The sequence below is a fragment of the Leptonotus elevatus genome, chromosome 18 (assembly GCF_054856555.1).
Source record: "Leptonotus elevatus isolate MCC_2025b chromosome 18, RoL_Lele_1.0, whole genome shotgun sequence".
NCBI classification, from domain to species: Eukaryota; Metazoa; Chordata; class Actinopteri; order Syngnathiformes; family Syngnathidae; genus Leptonotus; species Leptonotus elevatus.
In genome coordinates this window covers 3,621,027-3,638,395 of record NC_141256.1, presented here as the reverse complement: position 1 = coordinate 3,638,395, position 17,369 = coordinate 3,621,027, and the positions used below count along the sequence as shown (strand labels likewise).

The 17,369-nt window shown below is 40.7% G+C and overlaps 1 protein-coding gene across 3 annotated transcripts in view; it reads left to right on the top strand.

Annotated features, from left to right (window-relative positions):
• Nucleotides 1-17,369, top strand: part of cnih3 (cornichon family AMPA receptor auxiliary protein 3) — an 85,995-nt gene that overhangs the window by 25,723 nt on the left and 42,903 nt on the right. For all 3 annotated transcript variants that reach the window (XR_015090899.1, XM_086061439.1, XM_086061438.1), the window contains exon 3: nt 6,524-6,571. Coding sequence is in view for 2 of the 3 variants with exons in the window: in XM_086061439.1 (XP_085917565.1) it covers nt 6,524-6,571 (48 nt within the window). In the remaining variant the exon portion in view is untranslated. The remainder of the gene's footprint in view (nt 1-6,523; nt 6,572-17,369) is intronic.

Here is a 17,369-nt window from a genome sequence, read left to right as displayed (position 1 = left end):
TGGCGACTGTGGTAAGGAGGTGAAGAAACTGATCCAAGCAAGTTGGAGCGTGCAAAGTAAAGTGTCAGGCGTGTTATGTGGTAGAAAATTATCTGCTAGGATGAAGGGAAAAGATTCCAAGACAGTCAGGACGTACAGTTTAGAGACGGAGGCACTGAAGAGACAACAAGAAGCAGAGATGGAGGTGGCAGATATCAAGACGTTGAGTTTTTTTTTTATTAGGAGTAACCAGGATGGGTAGGATGAGAAATAAGCTCATCAGAGGGACAGCCAAGGTTAGATGTTTTAGGGAAAAATCTAGAGAAGGCAGACTGGTTTCGGCACATCCAGAGGAAAGATCGTGAGAAATCGGTAAAAGTATGGAGACATGGTGAAAGAGACCTAAGACAGGGACACAAGTCAGGCAAACCTGGTCCTAGAGAGCCACAGCCCTGCGTGTTTTTGATGTATCCCTCCTCCAACAGAGGTGATTCAAATGATCAGCAAGGTCTGGTGAAGCCTGATAACGATCCTCACCTCACGAAACAAGAGCATGATATATTTGTTTTAATTGCTTTAATCCTGATTTCTCTGAATGCTGATTTCCACACCAACTTTACTGGAAGACATTTCAGTATGATCAGAATTTTGTTCTAAAAAAGTGACTGCTCTGCATCCTTTGCCATTGTTGCTTCACTACATACGTTCACACCTTTTACTTCAGTTCATTTTCACGACCATTAACACATTCAACACTTTCTCTTGTTTGGCCTTCGTTAGCTTACCGTGCATGAGCAATGCACTTCCTGTCAATGTTCTTAATTGCCATCGATAATAAACATAAATTCAAAATGACTGTTGTCTAATTGTAACCAATTTTGTTATGATTGTATGATATGAAGAGATGTTACTTGAAATCGTTGGGGTGTTGTGTCTCATCTAATTGTAATTAGTTATTACTGATTATTTACATTACATCATGACTGTTAGGATGATAATGTGTTTGCGTTGGATGAGGTCATCTTCAGGACAGAGGAAGGATCAGAGACTTCTTGAGCATACTAAAAGGATCTGCAATTTGTTTTTTTTCCACCGTTCTTCTGTGAATCATTTTCCCCTCAGTTTTGCCACCACTGTACATGAGACACCAGAGGCAAACTTTCTTCCCCTGAAATGACTTCTCCTTCCTCTCTGAAACACTTAAAATAATGAAAAAGCAGCAAGATACATTTTATGCTCTTTTCCCACTCCCACGTCTTCTTTGCTAAATCTGAAATGAGATAGAGTCCCATGTGGCATTTGGGATAAATGAAAGATAGTAGCAGTTGAAGACATGATTGCCTTATACACACACACACACGCCCCCCCTCCCCCACACGCACGCACACGCACACGCACGCACACAAACACCCCCCCCCCCCCCCCCCCGCACACACACCCACGCACACACACACACACACGTACAAAGCCATGTTTCAATCACTTCATAGTACATAGAAATGTCTCTATAGTTTATTTTCTGGAGATGCATTCTCACAGATTTTAAAAATTAACTATTAATGCTGTCGACGGGAATTCCCGGTAACGTTAGCACGAACGAGTAGCGCTTGTCGACGGGAATTCCCGGTAACTACGTTTTTTTATGGTAATTAGCGTAAGAGCGCCTTGTGCTCACGGTATCAAGCTAACTAATAACTAACTATGGCCAAATAATAAAATAATAATGATACAAACAAATGTACTGGCTATAAAATGTCTGCAACCCTGTTTAAATGCCATGTTTTGTTTTGTTTTTAAATTTAACACCCCCAAAAAACAAACAAAAATAAAAACAAAAAATCTTTAAAAAACTATTTTTATCATTAGTATGACCTTTACTTGTACAAGTTACCTGAAAAAACAATCAAATATTTTCAAGAGGGGAACTAAGAATAAACAAAAACCAAAGGAAGTCAGATAATGTTTTAAGTGTGACCTTTTGGTGTTCAGGAGCAAGAAGTCACATTTAAACTCATTCATTCAAGCAATGTTACATGATAAATAAACAAAATAAATGCACAACAAATGTCAATAAATGCATACTACAGGGTCACACAAAAAAACGGGAACTTTTTACCAATCCAATCAAATCAAGAGTAATTTTTTTTTAATTCAGAATAATTGAAACCCTAAAACATGCCATTTAAGGCCGCGTCCACACGAAAGCCCGTTCCAATGTATCCGCACAAGTTTCTTACCGTTTGGGCAGTTCATCCACAAGGCGGCGCCGTTTGGGAGCTTGAAACCGATCAATATTGGAACGGGGCTCCAGAGTGGAAAGATTTCAAAACGCGCCCCGTACGTTCCAATGTGGACATCATATGCGGGATACTTCTCCAGTGATGATGTTATTCTCGTGCACGAACCGCCAGTCTGTCAACAACAATAGTGGATAACCGCGTTGTCGTCATTTTGTACAACCTCCTTAGCTTGTTTATGCTTTTACAGCAAAATGTTTTGCGGGATGTTGTTGTACTTGAATCACCCGGCATTGTGTTCGTCTCTCTGATCTGTATATACTACTGGATAGCCGATAGCCCATACACGCCCGTGCAAGCAGCAGGGCGGCCATCTTACTTCTCCCATCTCGCAAGCAGACTACTGTATAAACTACTTTGAAGACCCCCTTTTCTTTTATCGGTCAGTTCCTAGACCCCAATATTAGATTTGGCAAAGTCATCTTTTGTTGAATTACAGTTATAATTCTTTAATAAATAAATAAATACAAGTTTCCTCCTGTACACATCATTAAGCATATAATTTATACCTGTATTTAAGGCAAGTTGTAAAATGTTTTAAGTCCTCTTGTTCATGTTCAACAAATTTAAAATTAAATCATGCTGTTTCTACTAAGTACTGTCTCAAATGTTCTCCAATTTTGATACTGTTAATGTATAAGATCGTATGCCGAGAAACGTTTCTTGGGAGGAGTAATATGGCGGCCTCGTGTCTTCAAATTTTTGGCCTTATCGGCTATTCAGTTCAGTGGTTCATCTTCTTCTCTGATTCTTCGTCTACGCTTTCCGTTAATTCCCTGTGGCTGCGCTACAACGCAACTCCAGACTTGGCATAAGTCTTCTTTTGTACACACGAATGTCTTCAAACGTTTCTGTGTGTACAAAAGATTATTTTGAGGAACGTGTGAACAGGGCCTTAAAGTGCCTCTGGTTAACCCCAAATGAAGTTCAGGTGTTATACAGGGTGAAACAAAGAAAATAAAAAACAAAGATGTGCTGTCACTACCCACTTCCTGAGGTCCCCTGAGATTTTCTCTTCCTCTCAGCATGACTGACCTGTTCACCTGGGTAAGACTAAAGTGATGTGGTTTTGTCTCTGTTTCAGTCAGTGATGCACAATATATTTTTGCTAAATCTCTCATTTCATTGGTCCATTTCAGTGGTTAGTTTAGCTACCAATTTGTCCTATCTGATCCTACTTGACTGCTTGTTTTAAGCAATGCAGCTCAGGGTTCACTTACTTTTGCACCGACCTGAATTGACCAAAAACTATTTTTAATTTAGTTTTATATATATATATATATATATATATATATACTAGCCTACGAGCTGTACATGTCTAATCTGTTTAATACAGTAGTCTGCTCGCGAGATGGGAGTAGTAAAATGGCCGCCCTGTCGCTTCAACGGCTTGCACGGGTGTGTTGGGCTATCGGCTATCCAGTAGTATATACAGATCAGTGAGACGAACACAGGAGAAGTGACAATGGCGGGTGATTCCAGTACAACAACATCGCGTAAAATATTTTGCTGTGAAAGCAAAGGAGGTTGTGCAAAATGACTACGACACGGCTATCCGCCATTGCTGACAGACTGGCAATTTGCACGCAGTCGCACGAGAATTGGAGCATACGTCATCAAACTTGGAGGAGTATCCCACATATGGTGTCCACATTCGTACACTATGGAGCCCGGTTCTAAAAGTGATCAGTTTCAAGCTCCAAAATAGCGCCGCCTTGTGGACGAACTGCCCAAACGGCAAGAAACTTGTGCGGATACATTGAAACGGGCTTTCGTGTGGACACGTCCTAAATTGTATCAGGTGTGTGCTGAGTCTCATTCATCGTAACTTTGAATGTAATAGTTTATTTCTGACCTCAGCCCTCTCTCCATTTCCGAGGGTGTGCGCACTTGTGCAAGCACATTATTTCAGTTATTTTTTACTTTCCTCACTAAAATGTATAGTCTTGTTTGTTTGTTTGTTTGTTTTTTCAATTGAGTTGTGCAGGTTATAGTTTTACAGTGGAAAACCCTTTTTTAAATTATCTTGATCTAATTTTTGTATATCACAAAAACCTGTTGTTTGAACAAGGCTTTGTGGACTTTTTATATCCACATATTCAAATACTTTTGGTGATGGGTGCCTCTTTTTGGCTTGAGCACTGGCTTGCACAATGTCTGTGCACGTGCCTGCAGACACTCTTACCTTTCCAAATTTAGGCTCAGGAACCAAAATAGCACTTTGGTCAATTTCTACTGGAGAATTTTGACTGGTCAAATTGAAAATTCACATATGCCAAATATAGCTCCCATTTTTTTTAAATGCCACATATGCCTTTTGCTATGTGCCTTATACTAAGGAGTAGCTTCCATCTGGCCACTCTACCACAGAGGCCTTATCAGTGGATTACTGGTTTAAAGACATTCTCTTTCAAAAAAGGCACAATGGAACTCTGACAGAGTGCTTATTGGGTTCTAGGGCCCTTCATAGATGTGCCTGCCTCACCCGATAATTTCCAATCAACTGAATTTGGCACAGACAGACTTCAATCAAATTGTAGAAACGTCTCAAAGATGATTAACGGAAACAGTATGCATGTCAGCTCAATGTTGAGCTTCATGGCAACTAATGCTGTCACTATCAAATAATTTTAGAATCGTTTACTCTATCGATTATTCAACCAATTAATCAACTAATCAGACTCTTTTTAATTTTGCACTAAAGTGTATTGCAAAAGCAATAGGGCCTAGGTGATTTGGTGCCCTAGGTGAAAATGAAAGAAGAAATTATCATATAAAAAATATATGCTGTATAACATGTTTTATTTTTGAAAACCCTGCCCTGCAATTTGGCACCCCCTCCACTAGATGGTGCCCTTGGCGACCGCCTAGTTCGCCTATGCCCAGCCTATACAGATGCGCAAATATATGTGTACTGTACACACATACTGGAGCTTTCAGATGCAGTACATTTTTATATAATTTGTTATTCACTGCAAACTCGTGTTTCTGGCAGTGGTCAGCTAATAAGAAGTAGAGCTTAAGTCATCAACTAACCACATGAACACCTATTCTGACACTAATAGAAATCCTCCATAAATAGAAGCCAAAGTTATACACACCCCATTCTTTAGAACTAGCAACACAGCCAGGAAAAACCCAGAATGTGATGCTGTGGGAATTTGTTTAATATTTGATGATGATGTTAAAAGCTTAAGTGAAATAGTGGCTGCTCAAGTCAGCACTTTGGCGAGTGCTGATTTGTGCTTCTGAAGCTTTTTACACGTTATTAAACAAGCTGAAAAGCCAACACATTATTAATACAGTCACATAATGTTTTTTTATTGAAGTATTTGTGAGCTTCTTGATGTCACACCACATGACTAACCGGTGTGGTTATATACTAGTACTTGATGTGTTGTGCTCTTACACTGTTTGATGTGAAGTTTCCACAACATTTTTCATGAGTCAAAAACTTTTAGAACTGCTGGAAATGTAAAACATTCCCTTTTCACTTCCATGTAAAATGCATCGCATTTTATCAGGTACTATTTTTTGAGGCAGCATTCAAAAAATGTACTGCCTGTTTCGACTGTGACAGAAACCAACCACCTTACAACTACAGGTTTGGTTGACCGCCTCAATAATTGCGGCATGGAAAGAGGGCCACTCGCACTCAATGTCCACAGCCTCCACGGTCAAACTCTGCTCCAACTCTGCCGCACTTTCCCAGCAGACCCTCATGGTGGTTTGAGTTTGTTAGGCCTGACCAGCAGAGATGGCAAGTCCAGGTCTAGAAAGTAAAAACCCTGCCACAGTTTGGCTTTCGCTCCTGATAGCTATCTAGCTAGCTCCCTAAAAGGTAAACAAGCATCAAGGGAGCTAGCTAGCTAGCACTTGGAGCTAAAGCCAAACTGTGGCAGGGTTTTTACTTACTGGATCTGGATTTGCCACATCTGCTGACCAACATAGCTCAAGTATGAGGTCGTAATTCGAGTATTTAGTAGTAATCAAGTATTTCTAGAAAGCACAGTAAAGAGTACAATTATTTTTGTAGTGATGAAATATTACCTTTTAGATTACTTTTAAATCCCATAAGAGTAGACGGCCATGGGACTAAAACAGCAACACAACAAAAACATTGAATGTCATTTCTACTCTGTTTCATCATTAAACAGATAGCATCATAGCAGATAATGCAACATAGCCACAGTATTCTGTAAACGCACGTAAGTGACCTCATTTCTTTTTGCTATGTCGTCTTACAGAGGGAGAGACTGCGAAACATTGAGAGGATCTGCAACCTGCTGAGGAAGGTGAGCACCTTACAGCCCTCTGATGGCTCTACATATTTGCTTTCATTGCACTATTGATTTATTTTTCATACTTCCATAATGATGATAATTTGGGAGTTTAGAGTCAGTCGTGGACTGTTTAATCATTCATAATTGCACACAGATGCTTCCCGTGTCTTCTTGCCTCATGTTGAACTGGCATTAAGGCAACACAGATTGAAATATGACATGCTCTGCAGAGCCATCATGTGTGTGTGTGTGTGTGTGTGTGTGTGTGTGTGTGCGTGTGTTTGTGTGTGTGTGTGTGTGTGTGTGTGTGTGTGTGTGTGTGTGTGTGTGTGTGTGTGTGTGTGTGTGTGTGTGTGTGTGTGTGTGTGTGTGCGTGCGTGCGTGCGTGTGCGGGGGTGGGTGTGTGTGTGGGTGTGTGTGTGTAAGTGTGCGTCTGTTGACAGTTTGCCTTGAGGATGCATTTCGAGGTAGAACTAAGGCCTACTCAGAGCTTTAACATGAGATTACTCTCGCTGCTGTTCTGAAACTCACACTTTGGTCTATCTATCTATCTATCTATCTATCTATGTTTCTATCGATTCATCCATCTATCTATCTATCTATCTATCTATCTATCTACCTACCTATCTCTCTTTTTGGCTGAAACAGGTTTTAAAAAACGTTAAAACCGATCGGGTCAATAGTTTAAAATTCGGTCTGCGTTCCGTTTGGTCCTTCTACCCAACTCTTTTGTTCCTCCCCTTATGAGCTCTAATCCATGATGGCGCCATCCATGATTACAGCGGCGATTCATGACATGTGCGTCATAACCGTCAGCGACGCTGCAGCCCATCATATTGCAGCGGGCGGGTAGCGCCTCGGAGGCTTGTCGAGTTCTCCGGTTTCATGACGCTAGTAGTAGACTACGGTGCTACCAGCGCTAGCGTCCAGAGCCATCACTCATCGCTGCCAAGTCTTTATCCACCCAACACATGATTTGTGGAACATGAAACGGACATCGGAATTACAACTGGCCAGAAACGCTATGTTCATGACTGAGGTGTTTTGTTTCAAATGGGAATTTGGTTTAACCCGAGGATAATCGATGATAGCATAGCACACAGCTAGCCGACGCTCCTAGGCCTCCAGCCGCATACGAGCGCATACACAAATATTTACTTTGAAGAGATGTACTAAGAAGTTTGAGAAAGATAAATCAACTTCAACTTATTACTTTTGATTTGTGTCATATTTGATATAGCAAATCACAATTCTTTAAAATTCATACATTTATAACTGTCAAAAATATAATAATAAACAGACATATTAAGCATAGTATTTCCAAAAATCGGAAAGAGCATTTCCCACTATTAATAAGTATAGTTGTCTCTTCTTTCTCATTTGGGGCGATCTTGCCAATCAATAAAAAACAATCAATCAATCTTGCAAGGTCGCTGGAAAAGCCATCAGCTGGGTGACACTGCCCTCTAATGGATTATCCATGCAGTGCATGTGTCAGATCATATACATCAGAGTTTTCATGGAAATAATATTATGCTCATGAAATATAGGGCTCAAAATGTCTTGTATTTAACAGGATGTTAATGCACAATATACCAAATATACAGTAATAGTAATTTATTTTCATTTGTAACAACAGTTACAAATTCTTGCATTTGGGGCAAGAATGCAATTAAAGTCAAAATCTTCATAAAGTAGCCTACACTTTGATTTTATTTACATAGTAGCAACATTCTTTGACTATATTTTTCTAAAATAATAATAATAATAATAATAATAATTAATAGAGCTTATAAACACTTACTTTCCATGACCAGCAAAAGAGACGTTTTCTCCCATATGCAAAGTTTTGCCAATGTATGATGTGACTGAACAGCCCCCAAGAGACGATTTTCCTATTCATGCATTAAATGCCGAGAGTTCACAGAATATATTTTCTTTCTGTTTAGTGGATGCCCGAGGCTGTGAAACAGGAGGTTTTGTGGTTTTGTGAATGTTTCCCCTCTTTTATCCAGAACTCTTTTTCTCTCTAGTGAACTATTCAACTCACTCCAACTGGCACAGTCACAGTCACAGATCTTGATTGATTTGGATAAAAGCGTTGGATAACGTTTTTTTTTTAAATATATGTTGGCAAACCAACAGTTACATTTAAAATAGTGCTGTCAAAGTTAAAGCGTTAACTGATTAATTAATCACAAAAAATAAATGCATTAATCATGAATTGATGCAGATTAATCGCACTATTAATTTTGATCATAGATTATCCTTTAGCGAGACAGTAGATGGCTACGTTTAAGGTAGCACAGGTTGTGTTTGAGCAATAAACATAGTTACATGCATTAAAGTAAAGCATTTAATAAATATTTGCGTATTACATTTAGAATATTTGTTTATGTCAAAATATTGGGGTAATTTTCGTTCCCATTTTAAATTATGCAAGTAATTAACTGTTTAGCAAAAGAGGAGGATGAATGTGCAGTGGATCAAAAAATGTTGAAGATGTCCTTATAACCTCAAATGTCAAAAGAATTAACACATAACCGGTGCTCTTTAAATTTGGCGGGAAAATGTTTTTGATTAATCGTGATTTAAAATAATTTACCTCTTGGATTTAATTTTTTATTTTTTGTCAAGCAGCAGGGGTGTATATGACAACATCACCAGGAGAAGTGTTGCGCTCTTTTGATGCAAATGCGAATGTTATTCATTAGCTGTTCAGTCTTGTGGCTTGGAGCAATGAGCCAGCACGTTGTCATAGCAACCGAGCAAGTGTACTCATTAAAACTCGTATTTTTGGTTTACATGCTTTTCCTCACTTTCCTTCTCTAGTTTAATGCACTCTCTAGCTCCTAGATGATCAAACAAGCGACTTTCAGATGGACGACGAGTTGTCCTGATTAAATGTTCTCTATGTTTTTAACTTTTTGTCAGTGCTCTAATAACTTAAGCTTTGCTCCAGCCCTTCATCTAATTTTATAAAGCTTTCTATCTCACATCTCAAACTTTCCTTGCTTCGGATTGTGGCTGGTAATGCACCTCTTTTAAGGAGAAAGAAATGAAAGAAAATATTGTAAAACTGGTAACTGCCAGCTTATGAACAATGGTGGCTGAAGAGATTCTCGAGAACTACCAACAGCTCGAGAATCCAATATATCCAATATGTATTGATTCAAGTCACCAAGATCAAAAAGCCAGACAAGCGCAACCAAGGGGAAAGACATGACCACTTGAGAAACGGCTTCAACGCTAATGTTACGAAAACCCGCTAGCTGTTCAGATGCTTCTGACCATCACAATCAATCAGTCCACACAGAGTCATGGCGCTTTTGACTGCAGTGTGCTGGAAGGTTGAAGTCTGCAGGGATGCTTTATGTCTGAACAAAAGCCCCATGGGTGCTTTGTTGTAAGGATGAAATAACTAATTAAGGAAAGTGGGTTATTTAAAGGATAAGTAAAATGATTTAATCTGACCTTGAAGTGAAGTAGATGGTTAATAAAAATAAACTCAGGCTGAGTAAAAGCCAAACCAAAGAAATACTTTCTTGTTTACAATTTAGCCACAAGATCACACTAACCTTCACAGCTTTACAGTAAGTCCCAAAACCTCAAGAGTGTGCAGTATATACTGTGCGACTGGGCTGTCTCAGATTAAATGTATCTCAGTCATGTACCTCAAAATCGGTGTAAGTACATATCAGTGAGACAAGAGCAAAGATGAAAGATGTAATCGGCGACTTGACTAAGAATGACTGTCCCCAGATCCACAATTGAATTCCTTGTTTATGATGCCAGTATTTTGACCATTAGCCTACTGAGGCATTGAATGCCTTCTTCTCTACTCAGTCAAAACTTGCGGCTGTCGACAAAATGTCTTCAACTGAAAAGGGACCAAGTACTCCTAATGGCTTGCAAACTTTTTTTTTCAATTGAACATTTTCAGTAAAAAATGTGTTATATAAATAAATATATATTTTGGGCAAGATAAAATGAATGCTATGTGGTTTTCATTTTTTTTAAATGGAGCTCCTAAATCAGTGATGTTCTATTCTGATGCATAATGTTGTGACCGTGTCCTCACAAAAACAGGTTTGCAGGTGGTTTTTCTTTGTTTTTAGTCATTATTAGGGGTGTCAGATGATTAAAATTTCTAATCGTAATTAATTATGACTTCAATTGTTAACTTACTATTAATTGCAAATTTGATATCTGTTCTAAATGTAAAATAAAATAAAATAAAAATTTCCCCTAAGTTTTCATACTCTTGTTAACATAAAAATAGGGAAAAAATAAACTAATAATAATAATCATATGGCTGCATCTTTTAGTCATTGATACAGTAATTTCTAGGGATGTAACGATGTTTTGTGGAAAACACTACTTCACCTTTATATTTTTATGCAGGATCGTGAGTGGTCGGCGGCAACAATGAATACACAGAGACTGATATTCTTTGCTAGAATAACTGTGCCTTTTATTCCCCGCAAACAGCAATAAACACTTTTATACTGTGCTAGAATAATCATACGTTTTTTTCCCCGCAGACAGTCATCAACACCTTTGCTTTGCTAGAATGATTGTACCTTTTATTCCCCGCAAACAGCAATAATCACAACTTGCTTTGCTAGAATGATTGTACCTTTTATTCCCCGCAATCAATAGACGACAACGTTAAGCAGCATAATATGATCATCATCAGCGCTTACCTTGACACTAGACCGGGGAGCCTACGATCCGGGTGAAGCGAGCTGCAAAACGGCTGGGCAATCGTACGTGTTCCACAGCTGACTCCGTCCGGACCGTGTGCCCCTCCATCTTTTATTCGTTAGCAAAAAGTTGTGAGTGTGAGAAACCAGGCTGTCCAAGCCCTCTCCCAGACACTCTCGAAAACATGTTTGCGAAGCAGGGAAGGCTGTAGTATAAACAAGGTATTCACTCCCAGGCTGATTCCGCCCTTTATTTACAAATTGTTGGGCACCTGGATTCGTACAACAGTTCAGGACAACAACATATCCTTATATAAGAGGTTACATGAGGACATAGCAAACCATGGTTATTTTCCCTTCATTCCACCCCCTGGACTCATGAAACCATATAATATTTTCAGATAACGCATTGGTCCTGGCACATTTGTCCAAATCAAAAATGGGTTCATTATAGACCCATACCTCTGTTATAGTTTTGTCGTTTGATGACCCTCCCATAATTGACCAGTATGGAAAGTGATTGTTTCCCATAGATATTATCCATACATGTTATTACAAAATATTGTCCCCTTATTCCAAAAGTGTTCTAGTTAATTTGTCATCCATGGCGCGTTTTACCTGTTTTACATAGAAGCAAGTACATACATTGAGTAAAGATATCGCACATAATACCACAATAAGTACAATCAATGGAGGAGTCGTTACTTTTCGTACAAAGGGTGATAATCCTGTGAATATATCATACCAGTGCGACGCCGGTGATTGTTCCACCGTCTTTGCCACTGCAAGTACCTGTTCCCTGGCTACCACTGTCATTAATTTAGTAATGTTATGACGGTGGTCTTTCACTATCTGTTTTAGCACCTTAGAGTCGCTCAGTGCGCAACTGTACTTCTCCAAGTAGATACCCAAACGGTTGTCATGCAACACCTCCCACTGGATCAAGTATGATTGTTCCATGTCCACAGGTAGACATCCTAGAGGCAGCCAGAGAATGGTACTTTCGGAATTATTTGTCATTACAATTGCTTTAAATCGATTTCTTTGTACTTTGGCATGCATGTATTGCAATGAACACGCAGTCCAATTCATCCAATCAGTCATATTTTGCAATACCTCATCAGTGGAGTTGTTTACTCTTTCTCGAAACTGCACTTGTTTTTCCCAAATTAATACATTCTGTGCTTGACCTTGCACCGCAGTTGGCATCCACCGTGCCACTTTTCATGTGTGTATTGTCCAGTGTAGTGCAGCTTGCTTGTAGTAATCTGGTTGTCAATCAGGTTGGCGAATCCCAGCAACTTTCCCATCCCCCCCCCCAGAAGAGTGTCATACCACGCCCGTTGAGCACGATGACACTCTGGTAAGATAGGGAACTTGATTGTCCAACGTACCTCAGTTCAAATCAGTCCATGTGCCATATAAAGAACACGTGGCATCCACCGTCAGTTGGCACCCTCAGGCTATCAGAGGAATGTCCTGGCCACAGAAGCACCTCCGACACACCTGGAGCGGACAATCACTGCTTACGTTGGCAATCAGGCAGGCTTGCCCCCCTGGACAAGTAAAGTCGTCCTGGGTGCGGTTGTCAGCAGCGTTTCTCTACCGCAACCGAAACCACCACACGTGCTCCAGCGTTCGACCAATGGTGGCCGTCTGAATCGGCTCCCAGCAAAGGACGATCATCCCCATCAGGAGCACACCACCTGCAAGGCCTCCGATGCCCCATCGTCCGGCACCACCATGACTTCGGCCAGCATACATCATCTCGTTGTACTTGGATCCCCAATCGAGGAGAATTCATACCTGTACACATACACATAGACAACTACACGCTTGGATTAGTTTTCTCGTAAATAACATTTGTTAACGGGAATATACACTTACTTTTCGTCTCCAGGATACATTACGGCCACAGAGCTATCTTTCCCCTGCGCTATAATTGCTCCAGCTTTGTCGGTCAAATTTTCCCCTTTTGTTAACACCCGTTTTGGCATTTTTCACAATTTTCGACCGCTGTTTTTACATCATCTATTTTTAGATCAATGCCTCGATCCACGGCCCACTGTCTGGTCCCCTGGATACCCCAATGTCCGCTTTTCCGATGTGCCCATCTTGCTAGGCCCACAGTGGATTCCCACTGCACTATCATCGCTTTTACTAACTGGTCTATCGCTTGATTGTGTCGTGCTTCAGAATCTGTATATTTAGTGTGTGCATCTACATGTGACACCGTAATTTTCACACCCTGTACTTTGTCCCAAATGTCTTTCCCTAGCTCTGCACCCCATACCTCATTCCCGTGTAATTTCCACGCATGTGCATGCCATGGGCCGCCCAAAAATGGAAGAAAAAAAAGAAAAAGAAAAAAAATTATTTAAAAAAAAAAAATGGATGGTGTGTGGCAAATGGCCCCAGGGCTGAGGTTTGGACACCTTTGCCCTATGTTTTGACTTCTGGGAAATTAAAAAGATAACATCAGACATTTTTGTCTAAACATCAAATTCACACAGAGCTAGTTATAAATCGCGTTACATAATATGCATTTTATCACACATTGGTTTATTTCCCCTTTAAATCCACAAGATCACATCGTAATTATTCTTAAATTACATTACAATCGTAAGAATGTTGAACACAAGGAACTGTCAGGTTCCTGAATCTCATGAACAGCGTGTGACATTGTATTGTTTGTAGCCGGCCAGTCACTCACGTAAGGCTGCTGTTCCAACATAGCCATAACACATGCTTCCAATAAATCACTTTCTCCTCCCTCAGTAACACCAACACGTATCACAGCATTAATTCCTGACTCAACTGTGCACAGCGTGTGACATTGTTTTGTTTTAGCCGGCCAGTCACTCACGTAAGGCCGCTGTTACAACATAGCCAAATCATACGCTTCCAATAAATCACTTTCTCCTCCCTCAGTAACACCAACGCGTACCACAGCTTTAATTCCTGCATCAGTACTCAACCGTGCAAACTTTTAAATGTCCATATGGTCCAACTTAACCTCTGATGCACCCATTTCCACCAGACGCACCAACCAAGTATCTAGCGCTTCACCTGACTGCTACTTATATTTACTAGTCAGATGTGCAATCTCGTCCTGAGTGTAATCCTCTAGTATCGTGCTAATCTGTGGCACTGGCTGTGGTCCCAAAACTCTATTCCCTTCTCCATCCACCATGGGGACGCCCTGCAAATCCCGCTCTACTCGCCTCTCATCAGGCAGTACATCCTGCAATTTCCTACGTCTCAACACAGGTCTCGCCTTTAGTTCTGTATCCCTCCTTACTTCGGTTTTACACTCCTCATAATTCCAGATATAATCACGCCAGTCGTCTTCCTCATCACTATTACAAATGTCACCATCCCATGAGGAAGGATCAAACCCCCCCCCCCCACCCTGTAGTGCAGCTTTGGTTACAAAGGCGCGCACAATTTTCAAGGATGGTTGTTGTTTCTTTTTCCTTGCTTTATTTATTTTGGCCACATGTAGAACAGATTGCTCAGCCATGTCTCGGTATTTCCCCAGCTGCACTTGTATTACTTGCACTTGTGCTTGGGCTACCGCTTTATCACCTTTTTCCTTAATCACCTCATCCTCCTTTTCATGTAACTGTTTTTCCAATTGCTTAATCTGTTCCGTTTGTTTTCGCCATGCAGAAGCCGTTAGTCACAACCGTCTTTGCAGAGCATCTATCGGCTTTTTGCCAGTTACATAAATTTGCTGTAGAGCCGCGGTTAGCGCTGTAGGACCCCGTCTTTCAGCACTTCAGCTCACGACTCCATTCGCCCGCCCCCCTTACGCAGCTCCTGAGCTACTGTATACGTGGGCGAACATTCATCCCAACCGGGTATACTTTCACTTTCGTTTTTGTCTTACGACTTATTCTCTTTTCTCCGAAACATTGTACCGAAGCCACTCACTTACTTCTCTTTACCGAGAAGTTAGTAAATGTGCCGACAACGGCAAAATGTTTTGTGGAAAACACTACTTCACCTTTATATTTTTATGCACGATCGTGAGTGGTCGGCGGCAACAATGAATACACAGAGACTTGATATGCTTTGCTAGAATAACTGTGTCTTTTATTCCCCGCAAACAGCAATCAACATTTTTATACTGTGCTAGAATAATTGTACGTTTTATTCCCCGCAAACAGTAATCGACACCTGTGCTTTGATAGAATGATTGTACCTTTTATTCCCCGCAAACAGCAATATTCACAACTTGCTTTGCTAGAATGATTGTACCTTTTATTCCCCGCAAACAGCAATCTATACACTACAACGTTGAGCAGCATAATATGATCATCATCAGCGCTTACCTTGACACTAGACCGGGGAGCCTACGGTCCGGGTGAAGCGAGCTGCAAAACGGCTGGGCAATCGTACGTGTTCCACAGCTGACTCCATTCGGACCGTGGGCCGCTCCGTCTTTTATTCGTTAGCGTGGGAAACCGGGATAGCCAAGCCCTTTCGAAAACATGTTTTGCAAAGCAGGGAAATGTCATGTCTGGGAAGATCTGGTTTTGGTTGAGGGTACCGATTGGTCCTGAGTAGGTTCCAGCCCTTCCGCGGGTTGACCAATCCGGGCCCTCAGCCACTTGTGCCTGGCCCCAGGTGTGGCTAGTTACCCAATTAGTGTGGGTGTATTTAGTTCCCGGGTGGTGATCAGTCGGGTGGGATCATTGCCGCTTGTCACGGTCAACCCCGGAGTTCTGTCTGTCATTTTGATTTTATATCTTTTCAGTTTGTTGTTTAGTTAGCATTAACTAGTACCCTGGTTAGTGTTTTCTGTAAAGTAAAGAACGCCAGTCTCGCCCGCACTCCTGCTGTGGTTCTCCTGCCTCCCTGCATTTTGGGTCCTCCACTTCACACGCCGACAGACACCACGCCGCTCCGTGACCACACCGTAACAGAACTCCGGGGGTGACCGTGACAAGCGGCAATGATCCCACCCCGACTGATCACCACCCGGGAACTAAATACACCCACACTAATTGGGTAACTAGCCACACCTGGGGCCAGGCACAAGTGGCTGAGGGCCTGGATTGGTCAACCCGCGGAAGGGCTGGAACCCACTCAGGACCAATCGGGACCCTCAACCAAAACCAGATCTTCCCAGACATGACAGGAAAACTGTAGTAAAAATTCGTACAACAGTTCAGGACAACAACATATCCTTATATAAGAGGTTACATGAGGACATATCAAACCATGTTTTTTTTCCCCTTCAAATGATAACGGTAATAATGTGATATTGCGATATTAAAACTGCCACAATATATCGTCGCCGTCATGTCACGATATTAAAAGCAGAACATCTGTTTAAAAAAGCTTGGGTTGATTTGCATTTGTGCAGTTCTAGCACCCTGCAGTTAAATTTTCATAAGGGATGTTTTGGCCCTTCTATATTTAAAATCCATGCTAATTGTCAGATGAAGGGGAGCGTAATGTGCTTGTGAACAGAGTCAATATGTGTAAGAACTCAATGTGTGCTTGCATTAGCAAGTGCCTTAATATACAGTATATATATTTATATTTGTATTATATTTTTCATTGCTGTAATGTACAAAAGCACAATATTGTTTGTGTTTTTTTAGTATGAATTCTTATTTTTTTACAATATTGTGACCTTTTTTTGTATCACCAACCGCCCCACAATATTGTGATAATTATTGTATTGTGACCTTAATCTTGTGATAATATCGTATCATGATGTTTGAATATTATATTCCTAGTAATTTCAAAATAATTCATAAAATTGAGTTAAAATTAAAAAGATGTACTGTACTGTAAAAAAAACGTGTGATACTGATTTGTGTTGAGGTAATTTTTCTGCCACTAGATGGCATAATTGCATTTGTAAGACGGTGACAGCTCAGTGCATTTTTCTTTTCATATTAAGAGCTATCTAATCTTTAACTTGAAGTAACTGTTACGGTGTGGTCACGGAGCGGCATGGTGTCTGTCGGTGTGTGAAGTGGAGGACCCAAAATGCAGGGAGGCAGGAGAACCACAGCAGGAGTGCAGGCGAGACTGCCGTGCTTTATTTTACAGAAAACACTAACCAGGGTACTGGTTAATGCTAA